Raw genomic sequence first — 25,451 nt, forward strand, 5'->3', positions numbered from 1 at the left:
TTCTCTTGACCTGATGCACCCTATGAACCATTCATGTCAATTCAGATTGTGTTTCGTACAGGCTTTTCACCAACCAGTCATCACATCAGACGGAAAGCGAGGTACCACCGCTTAACTCTTGGGAACGTGGCAACTCCTGGTTCGTCTTATACCATCCCTTCCATAACAACTATGTCAACCGATCCCCACTCAAGGGCATTTCCGTCATTTTAATATTTATATAGAGAGGAGAGAGAAGAGAGAGGAGAGAGAGGTAGAAAGAGAGAGAGAGCGAGTGGCAGAGAGAGAGAGAGAGAGAGAGAGAGAGAGAGTGGCGGTTATATATATGAAGCTTACGGTGGAGGAGCGACAATGGTTACAGACGAAGCGATAGCAGAAGCCCTGGACTCCCTCATACGCGAATCAACCCCGTCTCAATTCACCTCCATAAACGGTGTTGTTTTACAGCTCGAGTCCAAGCTAGGGCTAAATCTGTCCCACAAGCTCGACTTCATTCGCTCCCAGATCCATCTCTTCTTCCAATCCCACCAGCCACAGTCACAACCGCCGCCCCCGCAGCCACCCTCACAACAGCAACCCCCGAAAGACCATTTTACCCTACAGCAAGCAACCAATTTCTCAACTGGCCCTCCCAATTTCGCCCCTCACCGCACCGAGGACCTCAATTTCCGGCGCGACCCAACTCCTGCCCCTCCGGCCGAGCCCACTGGCGGCCCCGTTGCAGTCCCCGAGGCTCCGCCTCAAGAAAGGTTTGTTTCTTTGTGGTGTTTGTTTCACTTGATTAGCTGTTTGGTTCTTGGGAAATTGGGGGAAATGGGGGAAAAGACTGAAATCTTGAATTCGACGTGATTGGTTGTTGTGGGCAGGAAGAAAGATTGGGTCTTGACCTAACTTTCTGTTTTTGTTGGTGGGCAGATTTGGAAAAAAGGATAAAAAAAAGAAGAAGAAATTTTGACTTGGGTTTGACCATGGACTGAGGTGAATAATTGTAATATGCTCGGGTTAAGTGTGAAGGTTTAGTTTTGCTTCTGTGGTCCAAAATTGGAGAAAAAACAAGGTCTGAAGTGTCAATTTCTTCTCGTCTTCTCATTTTTCCAAGTAGCCAAACGGAGGTTTTTGTTTTTTTATTTGATTACGTGAAATTGGTTTTGGAATCAAATTTCAGTTCTGTTGTTTAGTCATCCTTGAATTTGTCTACGTTTTCAAATAACAAAGCATATATGAAATTTGTCAAAAATGCTATTCTGGCACAAACATCTTTTCACATTGATGGATGGAAATCCACGGGACTCTTGTGCTTGGAGATCGATGGAAAGTGGAGGCAAACATCAAAGTTATGGGGGTGAACTTTCATATGAGATTGATGTAAACTAGCCCCAACACCGATGGTGGTTTTTTGAGTGAAGATATTGTTGCCAGAGTAACAGAGATTTAAGTGGCATTTGACACAACTTTGGAAGCCTCTTAAAGGGCTTTTTAGACCTAAAGGTTTTTTAGAATTGGCTAATCTCTCCAAATGAGTTTTTGAGGAAGTATTTCTTTCCAAATTCTGTCTAGGACAATACCATGATTGGCTAGCTTTTTAAATTTCAAACTCAAGGAGCTGCCCAAGCACTGAAGTGGAATTCACAGGTCTCAGGTCTGAATTTGTCTGTCATAGACTACCTTCATGCTAGTATGGCCACAAATCATAACCTTCAAGAGTGATACAATAGAAGATCAGAAATATACTTGAAGAGAATCTATCAAAAAAAGAAATATGCTTGAAGAGAGGGCATGGGTGGGTCTTTGTGATGATTCAGTTACAATGAGTTAACTTCTCCATTTAAAAAATCTGTCAGTGCGATGAGGGAGGTAGACAAAGTTGTATATGTATACATAGTGTAGTTGAAACCAAAGATTCAAATGAAGGTGGAATACTAGACTTGGCTTTGGGTTTAGCTGGATGCCTCGGTGGAGTAGGTGGTTGCCATGGTGGTGAGGTTGGGTGTTTTTGTGATTTTGGGTTTGAAGGAAATATACACTTGATTCTGCTGATTCAAGTATGGGTATGGAAGATGCTGGTTCTGTAGTTCCTATCTTATGATTTGTGTCACTTTTGTGACCATTGCATCCTTGCTGCCATTTTTATTCCATCTGATGGGACCAATACTAGAACCTAGGGCTATTCTTACTCAGGTTCCATCCTGCTACATTTAGTACCTGATTGAGAAAGGTAATTTTTCTAATTTACTCAATTTTATTCTGCAACCTGATAATTAAAAAAATGGTTGAATTTTATTTTTTTTGGTGAATAAGGATTAATATCTGAAAATGTGATGTAACTTTTTCAACCCAAAACAATGATTGGCAGATTAAGATTTGATTATATGTAGGCTATGGATCTCAATCCTAGCACAATATCCTAATCTAGAAACCTCTTCAAAGCACTGTAAATCCCTTCACATCTCTGTATTTTGGCCTCCCTCGGTCTGGGTATGCTTAGAACTTCTCATATATGCAGTCTGATCCAGGAAGCCTGTGTGCTTGGTGTCCTTTTTCCCTTGGTCATGGATCTGTTTCTTATCTTCTTGCCACCAAGATATCCTTGACAATCTTGGAAAAGATTTTCTATTGAGTTATTAGTCATTATGCAGAGTGTGTATCTGTCACAACCTTTTTTATGTGTTATTATATGCCTATTGCATTCTGATGCTTGGCCTAATGTTTCCATGTTCATGATTTTTTTCTGCAGTGCTCGAGCTGGAACTAAAAGAAGAGGTGGTCCAGGGGGTCTAAACAAAGTTTGCGGTGTTTCACCTGAACTTCAGGCCATTGTTGGCCAGCCAGCGCTGCCAAGGACCGAGGTTCAGATTCGTAAAAGATATATCCTTAACGATTGTTTGCCAGTTTTATATCATTTCCTAATATTATTGGCATCTAATTTCTAATATGTTTGGTTCAGATTGTGAAACAGCTCTGGGCATACATAAGGAGAAACAATCTCCAAGATCCAAGTAACAAAAGGAAGATAATTTGCAACGATGAGCTACGTTTGGTATTTGAGACAGACAGTACTGACATGTTCAAGATGAATAAGTTGCTAGCTAAACATATAATCCCTCTTGAACCTACTAGTATGTGTCTATAATCTTTTCACACAAACACGCACATGATCGTATATCAAAAAATGTTAATACAACAATAAAATAAAAATAAAATCACTCATATGGATTAAGCTTTTCTTGTTTTGATCCTTGCAGAACAGTCAGGTGAACAGTCGAAGAAATTAAAGGTTGATGCAGGAGCTGGAACAAAAAGTTCTGAATCTGGGCCCTATGTGGTAATATCTGAAGCACTTGCAAATTTTTTTGGTACTAGCGGAAGGGAGATGCTTCAGTCCGAGGTGTTAAGACGTGTTTGGGAATACATAAAGGTCAATCATCTGGAGGTGAGTAGATATTTGTCCATTCTGCTGAATATGTTAACGTGTGTAAATTTATCTGGAAGCAATGTTGTTTATTTATTAGTTGTTCAAGCTAGAGCCGCTAGACAGTAAAAAAGGGCCCAATGCCAATTAGTTGTTTGCATATTTGGATTGGTTTATTGAAATTATTTTGAGAACAAGATATTTTCCCCTTTAGACCTACAAAGATGGATTCTCAGCAGGTATATAAAAAAAAAACAGCAATAGAATTTTACAGAATCTAATCCCACAGAAATTCCATGTGTGTGAGCTTTCAATTTGTGTGACTGTGGGTGGGTGATGGGGGTGAGCTGTCATTTTTTGACAAGGTTATGGTCTTGATAATATTACAGTCTTGCTTAATGTTGACTGTTAAACTGTATTAACTTTCTTTTGAAACATTTCTAGGATCCTCTAAATTCAATGGTGATACTTTGTGATGCAAAGCTTCAAGAGATTTTTGGATGTGAAAGCATTTCTGCATTAGGGATACCTGAAATCTTGATGCGCCATCATCTATGTAAGAGATCATGACAGCTGATCAGATTGACAGGTTAGTATACCCTGGGAAAATGCAATCTCTGTTTTCTGGTGCATGATATTCCAAATTCTTTTCTTTTCTTTTTTTTTAAGATTTAAATTTTGGTTGATCTCCATAATGTTGAGACAGAATCTGTGTAGCACCTATTGGAAACCATGTATTCATTTGGAAGCCTATATGATATGGGCCTTAAATTCAGAGCTTTCTCATTGTCTGAATTGTCTCATCAAACACCCAAAGTTTTGTTGATAGTATGGAGCTCCAGTCCCTTAGCTTTGTTTCAGGTTCCGGAAAAGCTTAAAATCTTCATTTAAGCATTCTATGTCACATGCAGTTCCTGGATTATTTTGTCATACAACTTAAATATATTTTAAATGAATGTGCATTAAAATGAATCATATCATCTGCATTACTTCACTAAATTTGTTCCTATCATATAATTTACCAATCATTTTGGCATCATTTAATTCTCTCATTTCTTTCTTCCTTTGTTACAATACAATACCTGTGGGAAACTGATGGCACACACCTGTCGTTGCTTGCAGATGCGTGGTGTTAATGCGAATCCTCTCCATTCTGACATTTTATCTGATACCACTTGGGAAGTTGATTTGGTTTCTGGGCTTTGGTTGTCTACATTTCATGTTGGCAACTTTGTTATGTAAAGAATGAAAATGTACTGCAGGCAAATGGTGATTTTTATCATGTTGTTGGTACCATTGCCCTAGGGTTTGTGCTTTCTACCTTTGACATCTTAGGTTACATTTTCCCTTGGAAGTTTCTAACACCTGTAATGTGCAGACAGTAGGAAAACTCGTGGAAATGTAAAAAGATGATGTTTAACTTTTCTTGTTCATGGAAGACAATGCTAACTTAAGCTGCAATCATCTGCAATTTGCACATGCAATGTGAGGTTTTGAATTGAAATGAAGGATTTCATTCATGTGTGTGTGTGTGGTTTTTTTGGCCAATTTTTTTTTTTTTTTTGGTTAAATGCTTGTGTCTCTGGATGGCACTTCCTTGAGCTAATCGCCTTAATCCATATGATGTTTTGGTTGATTTGAAGCTGGGTTGGAAATCATCTGTTGAAATGAGAAAACCACGGAAAGTGCATGTAAACGACAAAAAAAAAAAAAAAAAGGCAACCTGAATACATGTCTTGTAGACAAAAGTTATTCTTGTCTCACTCAGGCACGGGCAAGTTGAAATTGAAACCAAGCAATTGCCGAAGGGGCTCTTTACTTGCAAGGGTCCTTTTTAACCATTCTTCCCATGCAAGACTTTGATCATGCTTTAAAGTGAGAATCCGATTCACTTTGGGCCCCCCTTGCACTGTTGCACATGCCAAGTTGTCTTGTCTTTGATGAGTTGTTTCCATCAGCGCCACCTGAAGTCATTTGCTTTTCAAGAAAAAGGTCCAAAAGAGGGCCAAAACAATTATCTGACAAAGCCTCTGGCCCCTTGTCTTTTCTTCTGCCGTCCTCTCGTGACTCCCCGCAGACATGAGCCAGTGACTAAGAATAAAGTGGAAAATGTCAGATTCCTCGTCTCTTACATACTATTTTCCTATAAATCAGTGCCCAGTAGTCGTAGATGAGAAGAGAGGGGAAGAGCCATGGCTAGGACTAGCAGCAAAGTTTTGGCGCAGGTAGTGGTGGTGATGGTGCTGATTGCAATGGTGGGAGGGGCCTCGGCTGCTACCATATGCAACATAGACACCTCCAAGCTGGCTGAATGCCTACCAGCAGTGAGCGGGCGTTCACCTCCACCACCTACCAAGGCTTGTTGCACTGCCTTGCTCAGCGCCGACCTTCATTGTTTGTGCAACTACAAATCTGCCCTTCCTGCATTTGGAATCAACCCAGCACTCGCAATGGCCCTGCCAAAAAAATGCGGCGGTTCCCTCCCACCAAATTGCAAGGGTAACAAGTTCAAACTTCATTTTTCATCTTCCTTGTGACGTTCTTTCATCCATCACATAACAACTTTTTTGACATGAGTGCCTATGCCTAGTTGTTAAGTTGCCGATCACTTGGTGTTGTTATCTAATAAACTATTTCATGTTGTTTCAGTGGATGCAGAGCCTTGAAGCGCTTCAAGTTCCAAGCATTTAAGTTACTAGCTTTTTATCCATGCGTCTCCTTTTTCATAAAATCTAGAAGCATCTTTCAATCTTTGTGTTGAAGACTTATGTTTGAAGACATGTTTGTGAGACTTGGTGTTGGTAGTAGTATTGTACTCGCTGTCCCCTTTTTCTGTTATATCTAAGAATGTATAAATTGGGTTTCTGCTCATTTTGCAAGTAAGGAAGATGGCGAGAGACTTTAGCTCTACAAAAGCAGTTTGATCACAAACATTCACTCGCAAATACCTTCTCATAAGAAATACTGAGAGTTACCTGATTCATCTTTGAAAACCCCCTATAGCACAACATCCAATCCAACCATAGAACCCATTATTCTCCGCAGTCAAATCACTCAACTCATTGTTCTCTACATCCCACTTACTTATGGAAGCTGTGTGGTAAGGTCAAAAAGCAGCCGATTCACACCCAATGCTGTGCTGTCTCCAACTATAACTCTCCCCACATCAGCCATGTGATTAGGATTTAATTAAAAAAAGGAAGGCAAACTCTCATATAAAATCCCATCATGGCTTACATTATTAGAATCCTAAGTTAGCTTTTAAGTCACCTAGCAGGCAGACTGATCTCTACACGGCCCACCAAATACTGGTCTCATGTACGTATCATCGAACTTCCTCCAGTAGTTATGTATGGTGTATACTGGCCTTTCTATTAGCATGGACAAACTCTCCTTTGCTCGAAGGATGTTAGTCTCAGCAGATTCTTCTAAGGATAGCAAAGGCAGGCTGAGGTCCTCTTTGGGTGATCTTGGTTCCCCATGGCTGGTATTGTTATTTGTATGGTGAGGTTGCAGAAAACTTATAAGCGGCTTTGTCAGAAAACCAAACACCTGCAATCAAAATTATGGAGTTCTCAGTAAGTAATAACTTGGAAGCTAAAAAACCTTTAAAGATGTTTGAATACATCAAAATTATCCATCTCAACCACACAACAATTACACTTACTTTTCCTTCTACTTCATCACTCAAAAGCATAAATCATAAGTCATCCCAAACAGGCTCCTATTAAACCCAACTAACATGTTATAAAGTAGTGTTAATAATACAAAACCAAACAAATTGTTCCTCTTGATAGCTTAAAAATGGTGGGAGATGATAAGGTTTGCAATTTACAACCATACAAATTGGAAGTATTCGGTCTAAAGACTTTTTTTACATACATGAGTGAAAAAGAAATCATTCAATAAGATACGTTTACATACCAGTGTTGTGAAGAGCACGACTATTATGGTGGTAGAAACCATTGTAGCATTAGCTGGATCCAAGGTAACCCCCGAGTATGTGAACTTCAGGCCAAGAGAGAAACAGTACAGCACATCACATTTCCATTAACCATAGATTCAGTTTTGTGATTGATTGTATTGGCATGCCTATCAAACTGGCTTAAACCATCAGGCATCAACTGCCTCCTAGAAACAGAAAACACACACCTGTTTGAATGCTAGAGCAATAGAAACAGCTCCTCTCATGAGCCCAGCCCACCAAATTATCACCTAGATAACAAGGCAAATTTATACATCAGTTATCATCAAAGAGTAGTCATTTTCAATAGAAGAGGGAATGGTTATAATGGCAACAAACAGAAATTCAGACCTGGTGTTTGAAAGAAATTGATGACAATCTATCAGCACGTCTATGCACATAATTGGAGAAGGTGGACAGAGGAAATACAAATGCAGCACGGCCAAGCGAGATTAGTAAAACTACAGTACTATAGATGCCCACCGAAGTCCTGAAACTGCAACCAAAAAAGTTGAAAGACCATATTCATCTCAGTTATGTTTCCACATGGATAACCATTGCCATTGGAAATTAGGGTGATTTTGAAAGGAAATGGCTTCTATTGCCTACTGCAAACAATTTATTGTACAATCCGACTGGACATCACATGTGATTTTTTCACCCTGTTGCATGAAAAAGCAGGCACTATCTATCATTTCAAAGCTTGCCAAAGAACAGGTCTTTGAATTGCATCCTCAAATACTATATTTTTACCTTCACTGTTTTTCATGAGAAGATCCTGAATCAAAATATACAAAAATTGACCTAGCCTGTCATGGGAATGACTCTAATCAGTCCCAGACAATATAATCTCCTATGAAGGTCATGGAACGAGCAGAGAGAAAAAAAAAGAGGCAATGTGACATAAATAGACCAGTGGAAAGAAAATAAACAGCCAGGAGGAGTAATTACTCGTCAAAGTTGGTTCCAAGCACCAATATTTTGTGCTTAATTTACATGCAATGGCAAAAAAAATCCAACCATAGGTGACCTGCATCTCAAGAAATCTGATTTTGTGATTCGGAAGAACCAATACTCAAAAGCTTCCCAATTCAAATTCTGTTAAAAAAGGAAGTTCAAATCATCTTTAGGTTAATCATATTGAAATAGAAGTCTAGTGGCTGCATGGAGTGCAAATGATTTACAAGCCAAGTATCAGCTTTTTTGCCAGGAGAGAAGCTCTCAATATCAAAGTGAATGACATGAGCCTTTAGAAACACCAAATTTCCTAGATGGATGATGCTACATGCATCACCACTTCTACCACCATTGTTTAACATCCATTGTGGTGATTAGTAGTAGAAAAATGTAATCAAAATACAATGAATGCTTTTGACTCTATACTGTTTTTACAACCAATCATCAGTCAACACATCAGCGGGTGTTGAAAATGATGGTACAAGTAGCATTATTCTTGCCTATAAATGGAATGAATGACACAAGTAGACAAATAGTACCTTAACTTGCTGAGCTTCCACTTCTCAATGTCCAAAGCATCTATTCCCACATAAAGAAATATGAATGTTTCTGCAATAAATGACATTGTTGCAAATATATGCCTGCAGAAGGGAAGGTGCAAGACAAGTTGTCAGATTAAGTAGTCAAATAGAAGCTGTTTCTGTACTGAGGATCTCTTGAAAGTTAATAAAACCACATGTAATGAGTTTGCACATGCCTGGTTGTGATTCTTGAACTTTGAGTCACATTATGCGATGCATAGTGTGACATGAGAATCCCACAGAAGAAGACGGTGAGGATCCCACTTAGGTGAAACAACTGCACAAAGAAATAGCAGTGGATATGAATGTTTTACAAATATCATGAACAAGCATGAGCAGGGTTGGTGTACATCAATAAAAACACACACAACAAGAAGTCACATAATGAGTTATAAAAGCCGTATGTGGGAATTAAAATCACAGTTCTATTCAAATCTTCTTCACTATCTTAGCCTCATTACCAATGAAGCTCTGAAGCTTGTATTGCAAGATAGTTTTTCTTTTTCCCTTTTCTTCCTGTTTTTTTTTTTTTCACTGGTAGTGGTTATGTAAATCAAACCAAGAATCTCCCCATCCCTACCACAGCCATTCCCAACTTTGCCAAGCCCACAAAATGAATTTTTTAAGGGAAACAGAAGGAAATACCTATGTAGCAAAGCCCATACATATTACTAAATTATAGGAGTTGATAAAAATGGTAGATAGATGGGAGAGCATGAAGCTTGTCTTGTAAGATAGTTTGAAATGCCTCCTAACTCAATAAGTCTCTAGTTTACAAATCATCCAAAAATAGTGGCTACCTTCCTGCTCAGCTATGAAGCTTAGTCTCATAATTCAAGATGGCACAGCCTTCCTACAATTTGAAAAGAAAATGTAGAAATCTTCCTCATCATATCTTAAAAATCAGGGATCCAAAGATCCATGGAATACCCCTGGAGGGACACCATGTTCTTTACCATGTAAACTCGTTACATCAGGATGATACAGAAACAGAGTCCAATACCCTTCTATACTTAGATCCCTAGTAGTTGAAGATGAAATTCAACAATCTTTTGGCTTGTCAGGTTCAGATTTTATGACACACAAATTGCATGGAACCTTTTAGCATGTCCAGTTACCTCAGCCAACGTGTAGGACAGATATGCCATTAAAACCATTAAAGCAATTTCACGAACAGTTGAATGTCTGCAAACAAATTGAAATTAAATTTCTCTTTGTTTAGTTCAAAATTCAAGAAACAAGACATTGAAATTTTACATCCCCTTGGCATCAACCCAATAAAAATATTTTTGGGACTGATTAGGAAAGTATTTACCTTCCAATATACAAGGTTTTAAGGGTATATGCTGTCAAAAGCCCAGCCTGAAAAACGAGAAGAAACAAATCAACCAAAATGGAGAAAAATAAGATAAATAACCATACATGGCCTCTGGCTGTAAGTAGATTATAGGAAAAGTCATAAGCCATAACACACGCATAATATATTACAAAAGTTCATTAATGGGAGAGGGAAAAAAAAACAATGTTAGGAAGACCAAGTCTAATGTCATTGTGATTTAAAAAGGAATCAATTAATATCAGAAAATTTTGGATTAGATTAGTCCAAGATTTATCTGTGAGCAAGAGACTAGAGTAACAATTTTGTGGAGTTAAATAAGTCCCAGCTTGATGAAGATGTTCCATGCGATGAAGAGCTTATTTCGTGTAAGATATTTGAAATGCATATAGGATATTTGATCGTCAACACCACTAATGGGTCAACTTGATTGTCCCCGCAAAAATGGCATGGAAAATTTGTTGCATATAGGATATTTGAAATGCTGCATATCTCGCATCTAAATTTATTTATTTTTTTGATGAATATATCTCGCATCTAAATTTATATCTACTAGAAAATTTTACAAGCTACAATGAGAGCAGATTTTTGTGTGCAAAATGGCTAAGAAAGGATGAAAATAGTGTGTTCTCACTTCTCAGCAACACCCTGCAATGTATTTATTATTTATTTTTAATTTACCATAATCCATATGGATGTTTGAATATTAGTTATGATCATCAACATGGAAAGTGGTGTTTGATTTGTCTTGTCCTTCAAACACCGTAAACTTTCTAAAGCAGAGCACCATGGCTTCAAGCTAAGAACATGGTAAATTTATGCATACTGCAGCAAAAACCATTAACTTATAAATGGACGGATAGATAGTACAGTGTAATTATTGATCAATCCAGGTTTGCACAAATACTACCTCGTGTAATAACTTGCGCAATATCTGAAGAAGACAGACTTACAACGACTCCAAGAGCAGTGCTTGTTGAAAACAGGTATAAGAAATCCAGAAGCACTCGAAGTGCTGCCCACCCATTAAGTTTGCTCTTATCAAGCTTTTGAACTGCATTGAACAGAACAACCGATGTTGCGTCATTCACAACTCCTTCTCCGAAGACTAGGCTGTATAGTAAAGGAGTCTCGTCTTGATGCAGAACCTATGAGTGGATATGTGTATCAGAACATCTAACTTTTGAAGCAGTTAGCCAAAAAGAAAATGGAACAAGGCATCATCTACAGCAAAAAGAGAGACAAAATGCCAACCTGCAGTGTACACACTGTATCTGTTGATGAAAAAATTGTTCCTATAGCTGAATCGAAAAAAACAAGAAATACAATTGCAACAGTAAGATATAAAAGTATGGAAAGAGTGTTTAACATATCAGATAATATAAAAAGAAAAAGGATCGCACCAAGATAGTCTTGTGCACTCAGACCGGTAAATCCAAACCGAGGAAACAGCCACCAGGCTCCTATACCAATAGTGACATGGACGGAAATTTAGAAGCAAATTGCAATTAAATGACAAACGCAGTGCATATATGTATCTACATATAAGCAACAGCACACGGCATTTGACAGGGAAATCAAGCATAGGATAGACTTAATGTTACCAGCTGTAATAATGGATGAGGATATAAAAACACCTATCACTCCAAACAGCATAATGGTTATGAAGTTTTGGAAGAACTGTTTCTTCTTGACCTGAAACCTGCAAGAAGAAAAGCCAGATGGGTTTTCTGTACCATCCCAATTTCAATGAATGTCTCGAAAGAGAAGAACCTAGATAAGTCACACTAAGTTCTACGCTATGTCAAAGGAAGAAGGAAAAGAAATCTATTTCAAGAATAGATACAAATAGAGAAAAGCTTCCCTTACCCGGCATTGAATATTATGGGTGGGAGGAGATATATGAAGAACAGTTCTTCATCAAACCTTAGGATGTGAGAGCTTTTCCCTTTGCTCAACAACAAGATTATGGTTCCCGTTATGCATCCCTGATTAAAATGAAAACCCGGAGGAATTAAATCTTTAGAAATGCGCATAGATTTTCATAATATGGATAACACATAAATCCAATTCCACATAAATGGAAATATGTATATGAGAAAAACCCAAAATTCAATGAGGAAGAGAGAGAAGTTTACGATGATAATAGCAGTGGTGGATTCATTGAGCCATCGATTTTCTTCGAGCAAGTGACCGATGACCAAACATAGGCAGAGAACAGCCACGAAAACTGAAATCAGGACGACCTGGGCGTGGTCCCCCGCGATGTTCATAGCAAACCCAGAAGCTGACATTGTTCAAATCTGCATTTCCCGATGAATCAATCAGAGGTGACGACCGAAAGAGAGAGGCAATAGAGTGCAGTGTATTGTAGACTGTACAGGTGGGTGTAGATGCATGAGGTGGATAACACGCGTCAGTATGTGGGACTCGTGTGGGCCGTGGGATCGACAGGCCAAAACGCTGCGTTTCGAGGCCAAAGATAGGTCATCTACATTGATTTGATTGTATTTCCAATACAATAATTTGATAAATGGATTTAAGTTCGTACAACCAAACATGTTCTAAAAACTGGATTTAGAAAATTTTAAAAAAATGTTTTTAAAAAGTTAGAAAAACATTTAAGTGCTTCCCTTATGTATTTTTAATTTTTTTATATTAAATTAATATATAGAAATATAACATTTTTATTTTAATGATATATGTGTTGGTTTTTAATTAGAGTATGTTTGGAACTTTTTTATAACATTTTTCTATTTTTTAAAACAAAAAGTACAAAAAAACATGTTTAGTAACAAAAAAATGTTTTATGTTTTATGTTCTTATTTTATAATACATTAATATATAAAAATATAACCTTTTTATTTTAATAATATGTGTATCTTGTTAAGTAGTTTTTAATTAGGGTATGTTTGGAACTATTTTTTAGAATAATTTTTTGTTTTCTAGAATAAAAAAACATAAAAAACATATTTAGTAACAAAAAATTATTTTATGTTTTTTAATTTTTATTCTTATTTTGTATTAAATTAATATATAGAAATATAACCTTTTTATTTTAATATTATATGTGTCTTGTTAGGTGGTTTTTAATTAGGGTCTTTTTGGAACCGTTTTTAAGAACAATTTTCTATTTTTCAAAACAAAATACATGTTTAGTAACAAAAAAATTATTTTCTATTTTATATTCTTAAGAATAGAAAATATAAATTTTTTAGAGAATATCTTTTAATTGTTTTCAATTGTGTTTTGAGGATTGTTTTAAGAAATAATTATACAAAGGGTTTTTTATGCTTTACTTCTCAATATATAATATATTTTGCATATTACCCCTTTGAGTTCAAAATTGAGCAATGTACTATTTATCATTTATAATTGCATGTAATATGTATTTTTTGAGAAACAAAATTATTTTTTTTTTATGGAAAGTCATGTGCTCTTTGCATAACCAAGGGTAAAAGGGTCAAATTTAAAAAAAAAACCCCTAACCACCCCCTCTTCCTTTTTTTCTTTTTCCTTCTTCTTCTTATTCTTTTTCGCTCTTCACTATTTCTCTATCCTCTCTCTTTCCACTATGGTCGATGTTAGAAAAATTTTTGGGCATCTCTTTTTCACTTGTTAAAAGATACCTACCAACAAAAAGTTTTAATTTTGTTAAGATTTTTCTCAAAAAATTTGTAGAATTGTTAGAATTTCCAAAATCTTTATTTGGGTTTTTTTTTTTTTTATTTAAAAAAAAGCTTTATTTTTTTGGATCTTTGGTTATGAATTAGATGTATTTTAACCCCTTATAGCTATAAACCTAATTTTGTTGAATCGCGGGAGTTGTTAGTTTGAATGAAATGGAATTTAGTATTTTTTTTTTCATCACATCATTCCTCAAGGTCCATCTTTGAATACCTACCATAGTTGATGTTTCAATGCTGAAATTCTAAGAGATGCAGTCATCCCAATTGGCATTTTCATCAAAGAGAGGATTAGGGAGGAGAGATAAATAGTGAAGAGAGAAGAACAAAAACAAATGAAGAGGAGAGCTGGTTAGGGTTTTTTTTTATATTAAAAAATAAAATAAAAATTGACCCTTTTGTCATCGGTCACGTGGAGAACATATGTCTTTTCATCCAAAAAAAATAACGTCGTCTCTCAAAAAATGCACATTACATACAATTATAAAAAATAGAAGGTACATTACTTGATTTTGAACTTGAAAGGGTAATATGCAAAATATGTTATAAGTTGGGGGGTAAAGTGTAATAAATCCTTATGCAAACATTTGAAATTATTAAAAATAAAACACTACAATAAAAATTATTTTTAAAACATATATAAAAATATTAAAAATATGTTAAAAATATTTTAGATTTCTAAACACACTTTTGTTCTACAAAAGCCAGAAAGCAGTTTTCAAAAACTATTTTTTAGAATTATTTTCGAAAATAGTTACAAACAGACCCATAGTTTTTTTTGCTAAATTAAGTTAATTTTTAAAGAAATATTTTTTCTTACAACAAAATACTACTATTTCATTATATTTATTTTTAATGTGGTGGTAACTCGTGTTTATGTTATGTCATGACTAATAATTAGCTTAAAAATAAAAATATAAGTCTATACACATGATGTAATTATTAAATAGGCAACACATTGTATATTTCATTTAATCTATTTGCACATTTAGTCCTTATATTTAATCACCAAATTGAGTTAGGTTTTATATAAATATATATGATTTATATCTCAATTAGACATATTTATAATTGAATTAAACTATTTTTAAAAAATAAATTTAAAATGGATCAAATATCGGTTAAATGGTTTAGATTTATAAAAATTAATTAGCATAATTATTAAATACCTCAATTCAAAATAAATTTGTGTTATGTAGAGTGATAAAAAACTATATATTTATAAAATGTCAAACTTTGTTTTAACCGTTATTGCTAAATTTTACTTGGTATGAAATTCTAGTACTTTTAGTATATTCTAATAAATATAATACAAAAATATTTATTGGATTTTTGTTTATTTATTTTTAATATATTTTATTATTTATATATGAATTGGAGCTCGGTTTTGGGCCTGAGAAATGGGAGAGAAGGCCCGTCCCAAATTCCCCTCTCCCGGCTCAAGAGTGGCTGAAGCCCAAATCCTTGGATGGGTTACCCAGTGGAAAATTGAGAGTTGTTTGATGACTACACCTCATCTTCAACAGAATTGCTGTTCGCTTAAACACAACGTAATGTACATCCTGGACGTTACGCGTAGAGCCGGAGGCGGCATCATAGATTAGGACTCGGCGCTTGCCCCTTCTGCAGAGCGAGGAAACGCTATCTCACAAGTCTGCTTAGTTTGATGTTTATCCATTAGGTAAGATTGCTTGAGTCGAAAATGAGGCGGCCACGACAGCTAGCTTCTTGTTACGGACTTGGAAGTTTCTTAAACTCGCATGCGACACTCAGAAGACTCCAGTGAAGGGCCATTGGAGCTTCATGGGTCTCTATAGTCATGAATCACATCCCTTTCTCTTTTGTTTGGTTGCTGCTCAGTTCAACACCTTGCATTGCCTGCATATTATCCTAAGAGTCGACCCAAAAAAATCATAGCACTTGGCCCTTAAACCTTATTCCAAGTCTCTGGATATTTTTCCAGGTTGGAAAGGGATGTGATCGATACCGTTTGGCTTAAGCTCTGGCATCACAGTTGCTCAGTCACCTTTCAGCCATCCCACTACCACCGTAGATGACTCTGTAAATCAAACCAATACTTTTCAAAGAGGGCATACTGGCGTAGTCATTCCAAAACAAGTCCCTGTTGATTTCATCATAACATCCTTCAGTTTCCAACCCATGCTTGGAACTTGTTGGGGCAAGAGGTCAATCATCTCTTCTTGTGTGGGACATTGTAGTATTGCTTCTACATTAATCTCTATCATTTTCATAATTACCAGGCAGTCACATTATGTCCTTTAATTAGTACCCTTCACATCATTCTAAATACTTTGTGATATCACTACCTCAAGATTTTTATAAAAAATATACTTTTTGAAGTCAATAAAATCGGTTAACTACATGACAAAAATAAGAATCTATTTAAAAAATTCTTAAAAAATAGTTTCTAATAAAACTGTTTTCTGTATTTTTAAAATAAAAGCATAAAAATTTCAAATGTTTTTAACCTGTTTTTATAAATTACTAAATATTTCTTAAAAATAACGCTATGGATAATAATTTATTTTCAATTATTCTTTATATTTATATAATTATTTTTTTACAATAACTCTAAAAAAATGAGTGAAAACAATTAAAGGTGCGTTTTATCGGGTTTTCTTAAACTTATCTTTTAAAAACTATTTTTTATTCTTTAATTTAAATATGATTTTTTTTTAAAAAAACATTATTAAACGGTCCATATTTTTCTTTTGTTTTAAAAAACGAGTGAAAACTATTTTTATTTGTTCTTTAAATTTTTTTTCTCTATTTCACTTTATTTTAAAATTTATTTCCAAAAAATAATGGTCAAATAGTATTACAATTTTTTAAAAATAATTTTTTGTTTTTAAAAGTAAAAAAGGGTTTTTAAAAATTTCTAACATTGTTTGGTTGTTATTATTTGAAAAGAATTTTTAAAAATAAAGTAAAATAAAAATGAATTTTAAAGAAAGTATGAGTTGCTTCTACTAGTTTTTGAAAACAAAATAAAAATATGGATTTGTTATTCATGTTATTTGAAACTTATTTTTAAAAATTATTTTTAAGTTAAAAAAATTTTTTAATTAAGTTTCAGAAAAAATAGCTTGTCCTAATATTTTTAAATCTAAAAATAATATTATCCAACATATTTTTCAACCCTACAAAAATGTTTTCCAATACACTTTAAATATTTCTTTAAATATTTTTCAATAAAAAAATGATGAAAATAGAATGGTATTTCCTCATTTTTTTGGAAATGAATTCCGCCATTCAATGCTAAACCATGGGACACATTTTGGCTTGCTGAAATTGACTACTTTTTTATTATAAGAATTTTTAAATCTAAATATCAATTCGAGACATTAAACAAAGACTTTCATGCTTAGAAAACAAATGCCAAGATGTCTCTTTCCTTTGAATCATTCTACACATCGCTTTTACGCGGCTTTCCTTCCGTCCAAATACTCTAATCATATCCATGCCATCCATGACCGTGACATGGACCAATCATTCTCATCCACGTCAGCCCATGTGCAAACCCATGTGCCCATATGCCTCCATATGGTTGCTACTTGCTAGAGAACGACCTTGTCCCATGGTATCTTCACCTCATATACCATATGAAATCTTCTTTGATTTAGTAAAATATATATATAATAATCTAGGGTTAGGTATATAATTATAATTAAAAGAGTAATAAATTAAAATGTTTTCAACTTCCATCGATAGCCGACTCGAGCTTTATATTTTAATTATTTCTTTAATTATTATTAACATGAATTAAGTAGCTGTTCAAAGTTATAAAATAAAGAAACTCGAGATTTAAAACTTTGATATTTGAATTTAGATAAAATGACAAAAACTTGTATATAATACCGAATGAATCATTACATGTAATCATAAATTTGCATCGTCAGGTTATTTTGTCTTGATTAAAATCAAAATTAAATGCTTGATTGATGATAGGTAAATTAGTGCCCTAATGATTTATGTTGAAAAGTTATCAATTTTATTCACATTAGAAATGGAGAATTTATAGTGGCACATGGATTGATTTCTCGACAAAATTATTAAAAAGAGAAGGCTACCTACCAAATATTTTGTCCTACTTGATAATGGCTTACATCATATAAAACTATATAAAAAAAATTGCAAGAATAAAGTTAATTTTTTATTTGTTGTTTGGTTTTTTTGTCTGGTTAATACTAACTTATTTTTGTTTTCTTGTTTCCACCTTTTTTTGGAGTTAGGTTCAATGACTAAATCAATTTTAATCAACTCATTTTTAATCAAAATTAACTGATTTCATTTAGTTTTGAGGTTGCTTAAGAACTTATTTAGAGTATTCGGAGTACTTTTGCAATGTTTGGTTTTTAGGAAAATATGAGAAAAAGAAAATAGAAAGGAAAAGTGAAAAGAAAGAAAAAACGAAGGAAAATAAAAAATAAATTTAAAGTTAATGAATTATTTTTATATATTTTTTAAATCTATTTCATTTAATTTAAAATGCATAAAATTTTAACTAATTTTAATGCTATTCGATTTTCTTTTGTATTTTTCATAGTAAAACCAAATATGACAAAATAATTTTCTTTAATTTTTAATTTTTAATTTTATTACTTTCTTGAAACCAAGTATAGTGGAAATGATTTCTCTAGTAGTATTTTTAGGAAAATCATATATCTAATGTTTCTCTAAAAAGTATTATAAGTAATTTTTCAACTTCAAAAAATATTTTTTAAATTTTATCAAATATTTCTACATTGTTTATGTTAAAAGTGTTTTCTTTTAAAATGCTGCCAAACGAACTTTTAAAATCTACGACTTGAACCTAAGTCTTCAAATTGGTTTTTTTTTAAGGAGCATAGATCATATTAAATATAAAAATAAAAAATAAAAATAAAAATACTTTCATATAAAGAAAAATAATCATCTTTGTTCTTAAATTATTTTCAATTCCTAAAATTCTTGCAAATTTTTTAAAAAGTGAGAAAATATTTTGGTACTCTTTTAAACCATCCATATTCATGAAATATTTTTAATTTTTTTTAAAAATTGCTAAATATACACATAAGTGTGAGGTAGGTGAGAGTTCTTAACCTTACCTTTTACCAAAAGAATGAAAAAGAAAGACTCACAAAGATCAATCTTTTGCTAAAAGCCTCTTTAAACTCAATGAGAAAGTATATACAAATTCATTTGTTGGGAATCTTCCACATCATAAACTCACTTTCTCAACTTTGTCCCCTAAAGGTAACTTTTGTACATTCTTTTTTCATCATAAAATACAATGTAGTTATATTAAAAAAAGACTATAGACTTGGGACTAGACACTTGTGGAGCCATGGCCAACTTTGATCACATTCCCATTTACCTTTAGGAAAAAGAAAGACCCTTTGCCATGGTCTTTGGCCCCTCTTCACAACTTGCATGGAATGATAGAAAAGCTCAAAGATAAAGCAAACGTGAAAATACAAAAATCAAAGAACCAACTAATGTTACTCTTTTTTCACACCCAATTTTCATGTTTTGGTGCCCCTCGTGATCATAACATCATGGTTTGAATGCCCAAAAACTATGATATCATGAACTCATAATGCCAAGCCTACATTATGACTTGCAACATCAATTTCGTGTTTACTTTTAGATGTAAATTAAAAAAAACTTAGACTTAATAGACACACTTAGTCCTTGTTTGGTTCCAGAAAGTATCAAGGAGAGAAAAAAAAATACAAAAAAAAAAAAAAATGATTCTCTCATGTTTAATTTTACTATTTTCATCATAAAATACAATGTAGTTATATTAAAAAAACGACTATAGACTTGGGACTACACCCTTGTGGAGCCATGGCCAACTTTGATCACATTCCCATTTACCTTTAGGAAAAAGAAAGACCCTTTGCCATGGTCTTTGGCCCCTCTTCACAACTTGCATGGAATGATAGAAAAGCTCAAAGATAAAGCAAACGTGAAAATACAAAAATCAAAGAACCAACTAATGTTACTCTTTTTTCACACCCAATTTTCATGTTTTGGTGCCCCTCGTGATCATAACATCATGGTTTGAATGCCCAAAAACTATGATATCATGAACTCATAATGCCAAGCCTACATTATGACTTGCAACATCAATTTCGTGTTTACTTTTAGATGTAAATTAAAAAAAACTTAGACTTAATAGACACACTTAGTCCTTGTTTGGTTCCAGAAAGTATCAAGGAGAGAAAAAAAAATACAAAAAAAAAAAAAAATGATTCTCTCATGTTTAATTTTACTATTTTCATCATAAAATACAATGTAGTTATATTAAAAAAACGACTATAGACTTGGGACTACACCCTTGTGGAGCCATGGCCAACTTTGATCACATTCCCATTTACCTTTAGGAAAAAGAAAGACCCTTTGCCATGGTCTTTGGCCCCTCTTCACATGGAATGATAGAAAAGCTCAAAGATAACGCAAACGTGAAAATACAAAAATCAAAGAACCAACTAAAGTTACTCTTTTTTCACACCCAATTTTCATGTTTTGGTGCCCCTCATGATCATATCATCATGGTTTGAATGCCCAAAAACAATCATATCATGAACTCATAATGTCAAGCCTACATTATGACTTGCAACATCAATCTTGTGTTTACATCCAGATGTAAATTCAAAAAAAACTTAGACTTAATAGAAACACTTAGGTGGTGTTTGTTTTTTTACTTAATTTTAAATAGAACTTTAATGCTTAATAGTGTTAAATATTAGGTTGTTTGTTTTTGTAGTATTTTATTTTTATTAAGTATTAAAAAATAAAGAAAAATCAATATGTTTTTTTTTCTATTTTGTTTACATTCAGATGTAAATTCAAAAAGGCTTAGATTTAATAGAAACACTTAGATGGTGTTTGTTTTTTTACTTAATTCTAAATAGAACCTTAATGGTTAATAGTGTTAAATATTAGGTTGTTTGTTTTTGTAGTATTTTATTTCTATTAAGTATTAAAAAGTAAAAAAAAAAAAATCAATATATTATTTTTTCTATTAAAAAAAAATTAAATATTTTGGTTTTTTCTATTTAGTAAAAAGTTTATAACTAGTCATAAAAAAATAGAAAAACAAAAAACTTATATTCTGAAAATAAATTACTTTTAGTAAAAAACCAAAAAAACAAACACCCTCTTAATTTTTTTAATTAGCATTAAGAAATTATTATTATTATTATTATTATTTTGGGGGGTGGTGAAGGGGGTGTTTTTTTTGTCAATACCCAAGAAAATGATGAGTAAAAGTGTTAATCTATTTAGGGGAAGGTAGATTTAAAAACAAAAAGGGAAACAAAAACCCCACTTTGCAACATTATGACTTAACATCAATCTTGTGTTTACATTCAGATGTAAATTAAAAAAAGCTTATATGGTGTTTGATTTTTTACTTAATTTTAAATAGAACCTTAATGGTTAATAGTGTTAAATATTAGGTTGTTTGTTTTTATAATATTTAATTTTATTAAGTATTAAAAAGTAAGCAAAAATCAATATGTTATTTTTTCTATTTAAAAAAAACTATATATTTTAGTTTTTTCCATTTAATAAAAAGTTTGTAATAATTTATGAAAAAAAAAAAAAAAAAACAAACATCACCTTAGACTTAATAGAAACACTTAATTTTTTAATTAGCATTAAGAAATAATTTTCATTTATGGGGGGTGGGTTCTCTTTTGTCAATACGACAATACCCAAGAAAATGATGGGTAAAAGCGTTAATCTATTTAGGGGAAGGTAGATTTAAAAACAAAAAACACTTGCCAAAAGTAAAAGGGCAGGCATAGCCAGCTAATATTGCTTTTTGCCAAACAGCTCATTAACTACTAGTCTAGAAACAACATCTTGAATTTGGGATGCCTTCAAATCATGGGTTATCCATTTCCATGCCCAAAAATTATGGTCCAAGTCAACCTTCACCAAAACATACTTCCTCATTTATGGTCCGTCCACATCTCAATTCTATCACAGTTGTTAGCCCTTCACACCCCACTTCCACCCTCATATACACCAAATAAATTTTGACATTTTCTTACTAATAAATAATATGAAATCAAAAATACTTACACGCGGTTTCCTTTTAAAAAAATCATTTTGGATAGTATGCTCGAAAGGTAGGGGGTATTTACGTAATTTCTCATTAGAGATTTATGTGAAAGGATTTTACAAGATTAGAGTTGAGTCAGGTAGAATTACGTAATCTGCCATCAGGGAGGGACCATTGGGCTTGGGTGAAGTAGGAAATGGGTCGGTGGGTTACTGCCATTGACTCCCATCGCTGGAGTCTTCGATTCTTCCACACTGGCTCCAAATGGTTCACGATCCGTTTTAACTCTCAAAAGCGCAAGCTTCCCCTTGTCCTGGGGCTCCTGACGTGGTCTCCACCAACGGCTCATGGGCCTTCCCCAGAGTGGTGGGCCCCAGCTCATAGTGACCCTTCTGCGCGTTTTTGCTGACGTCTTTGTGATCGCCCAATGGGGGAGCGACGCGTCGGCAGTTGCCAGAGTGGTGGTGCTCATCATGTTGCACCTGTTGCGGTCTACTCCCAGCTGTCATGCTATCATCAGCCCAGCCCGGCTCGGCTAGGCTCAGGCCTGAATGGAGAGCCATGGATGATGTTCACATCCATCCAAGGTTGTCTGTGGATACAAAATGATCTCTATCACCTTTGGCTTCTGGAAAGTCGTTGGAAAAGAGGAGAGAGAAATAAAATAAAAATAATCATGATTTCAAATTCATTATTTGATTTATTGTAGAAAAAACATAAAATGAAATTAAGTACACTAAAAGTCATTAAATTTTTTTTTATGTATTTTCATGTTTAAAAAAAGAAAAAATTAAAAAAATTATTTTGTTTAAGGCCATGTCTGTTTTGGTTAATTGTTTTTTAAAGCAATTTTATGTTATTTTAAACACTATATTTTAATTGTTTTTAATTATTTTTATTTATTTTTTAGGATTATTTAAAAAAATAATAATATAAATATCAAGAATGATTATAAATAAGGAACTTTATATAAAAACCATTTTTAAATCATTTTATATTCTAAAATATTTTGTTTTATATATTTTATAAAACATTATAATACGGATTTAAAAAACCATTTTCAAAAATTGTAGTCCAAAATTATTTTTGAGAACATTTCCCGAGCATAGTATATATAAATATATTAAGAATTAATTGATTAAAAGAGATGAAATAATTATCATATTTGTAAATTTAATCTCTTCTATATTTTTATTTGAAAAATAACTCATTTTTAACCTAAATATCCTTAATTATTTTAAATATTTGCACGTATATTTTGAAAAAAATAATATTTTTACAAAATAAAAGAGCATTTTTCTTAAAACAAAACTAAAAAAATAAAGGGTTAAATATTCAAAATTAGATTTTTAATTATTCTCTTAATCAAATAATATTTTTTCAAAACGTTCTGTGTACATACAAAATATTTGTACTATCTTATAAAAGTTATTAAGAGCTTGGGAATAACTTTCTATTTTTAATTTTAACCCAAAGTTGAAGTTAAAACTAAAATCATAATATTAGTTATGTAAAAAATTTATTAAATATCAACTTCTTATATAAGTGAAAACGTACTTTGTCTATCATGGAAAAAAAAATAATCTTTACCTTTGTAAGTTAAGCATCATTAATTGATTATTTATTTCTTTTGAAAAAGGGTCACCAATTGCATTAAATCCAGTGTTGCACTCTGAATGGGGGCTTGACATTTGTAGCCAAGTTAGATGCCTTACAGGGAAGCACTAAAACCCATTTATTGCACCTTCAACGTGGGGGGATCACAGCTGAGGTGAGACTTGAGATGACGATTTGCATTGAATGTTACAATTTGCATTGAATGACAAACAGTTGGACCACTTTTTTGCTTCTATCACCTAATCACCCTTTTTCTATTTGCTGACACTCTTCCACCAGACATTTATTTTCATAACCAAACGTTTCTAATGTTTCTAATATTTAAAAGATAAAAATTTTAAATATTACAAAAATTAAAAGCGTTTTTTAAAATCACCGTCAAACACACTTTTAATTACATTATCACTATACATAGAAATTTTATAAAAGTCCTGTAAAATTAGTAAAACAATAGAAAAAATACTACAGACAAAATATTTTATTTCAATTGGCAAATTATGAGGTACAATATTTTACAAAAGAATATACCCCTTTGATTCTTTCGCTTTAATCATAATTTAGAAGACGATGATGACATTTTCTTGCTTTCAAAGATCAATCAAGGATCACAAGTGACTTATTCTCGAATGAACTTGTTGAACGATGAAGATCGTGTGTGTAAATGATGAAGATATTTTCTTTATTTCCAAGGTCAATTGAGGGCCTTGAGTGGCTTGTGTAGTTCTTCTACAATTTCTTAGAGTTGTAGGAAGATTTATGCCAAGTTCGGTGATTTGAATGTCCTTTGGTGAACAAGTTATATCGAATATATGTCATTAGAGCACATATTTTGGCTCCAATCAATTATACATTTGCTCTTACTAAAGCACCGGTTAGTTAGAAATCTACCTTACAATCTACAGTTACTTTGTCTATGATGGAAATTGAGTATATGGCAATTACGAAGGTTATAAAGGAAGCTATCTAGCTATATGGGTTGCTTGAAAACTTAGGGGCTACACATTAATGTGTGTTGTGATAGTCGAAGTGTTATTTACTTAGCAAAGAACCAAGTCTATCATGCACATACAGAGCATGTCAACGTTTGACATCATTTTGTATGAGAAATAATTGAAGAAGGAAAGATATTGCTTCAAAAGATCGAGATTGTTGAAAATCCAATAGATATGATGATTGAGGTTGTGTTGATGATCAAGTTTAAACACTGCTTGATCTTGGTCAACATCTTGCAAGTTTGAAGGCACCAAAAGGTGGATTTGGAAGCATTGATGTTCATTTGAGGATTCGTGGAGTTGAGAAATTATGTGGGATTGGATAAAGTTGTCAAGGTGGATATTTTTGAAGGCTAGGAGGTAACTCCTTTCCCATCCCACATTAAAACAAAAATAAAAAATAGAATAAAAAATACAAAATGAGAAAGGAGACAACATATATGCTATAAATAGGTGCTCACTTCTACTTATTTATATTATCCCATAAGAATTTGTAGCGGATGATGGTCTTTTTACCTAAAGCCTCCATAGTAGTATTTTCTCATTTCCATATGTATCTCATTCCTATTTATATTTCTCCAATTTGGTAATAGTGAAACTGATCAATACTTGAAGACGTAAGTGGATTTCACTAAACCTCGTAATTCGTGGTGTGTTCTTTCATTTTTATTCCTTGCTTTATATTTTGCATTACAATTATTATATTCCAATAACATTTCTAATTGTTTGATTTGGTTAGTTGTGTGAATACATATAATTTAAGGAATTTTATCTAAGGAAGTTGTGTTTTAAGTGGGGCCATTTGTGACCCCTCAATTCTTTCCTAGGAGCT

The 25,451-nt window shown here is 33.3% G+C and overlaps 3 protein-coding genes across 3 annotated transcripts; 2 read left to right on the top strand and 1 right to left on the bottom strand.

The window, feature by feature from the left end:
- Positions 1-267: 267 nt before the first annotated feature.
- Positions 268-4,917, top strand: LOC117908918. Its single transcript, XM_034822770.1, has 6 exons — positions 268-749; positions 2,735-2,846; positions 2,945-3,116; positions 3,243-3,430; positions 3,854-3,998; positions 4,532-4,917. Exons 1-5 carry the CDS (start codon positions 352-354, stop codon positions 3,977-3,979), a joined length of 996 nt encoding a protein of 331 aa, XP_034678661.1. The 5' UTR covers positions 268-351; the 3' UTR covers positions 3,980-3,998; positions 4,532-4,917.
- A 655-nt stretch (positions 4,918-5,572) lies between these two features.
- LOC117908919 (putative lipid-transfer protein DIR1) lies at positions 5,573-6,280 on the top strand. Its single transcript, XM_034822771.1, has 2 exons — positions 5,573-5,908; positions 6,059-6,280. The coding sequence occupies exons 1-2, from the start codon at positions 5,602-5,604 to the stop codon at positions 6,073-6,075; spliced, it is 324 nt and encodes a 107-aa protein (XP_034678662.1). The 5' UTR covers positions 5,573-5,601; the 3' UTR covers positions 6,076-6,280.
- A 98-nt stretch (positions 6,281-6,378) lies between these two features.
- Positions 6,379-12,571, bottom strand: LOC117908917 (sodium/hydrogen exchanger 4). The gene is made up of 14 exons (XM_034822769.1): positions 12,386-12,571; positions 12,117-12,235; positions 11,852-11,949; positions 11,651-11,710; positions 11,502-11,548; positions 11,201-11,395; positions 10,227-10,273; positions 10,030-10,096; positions 9,088-9,188; positions 8,870-8,971; positions 7,725-7,869; positions 7,562-7,624; positions 7,334-7,417; positions 6,379-6,961 (listed from the first exon to the last, which is right to left on the bottom strand). Exons 1-14 carry the CDS (start codon positions 12,539-12,541, stop codon positions 6,680-6,682), a joined length of 1,566 nt encoding a protein of 521 aa, XP_034678660.1. The 5' UTR covers positions 12,542-12,571; the 3' UTR covers positions 6,379-6,679.
- Between the last annotated feature and the right edge of the window lie 12,880 nt (positions 12,572-25,451).

Source organism: Vitis riparia, chromosome 19, assembly GCF_004353265.1.
Source record: "Vitis riparia cultivar Riparia Gloire de Montpellier isolate 1030 chromosome 19, EGFV_Vit.rip_1.0, whole genome shotgun sequence".
Taxonomy (NCBI): Eukaryota; Viridiplantae; Streptophyta; class Magnoliopsida; order Vitales; family Vitaceae; genus Vitis; species Vitis riparia.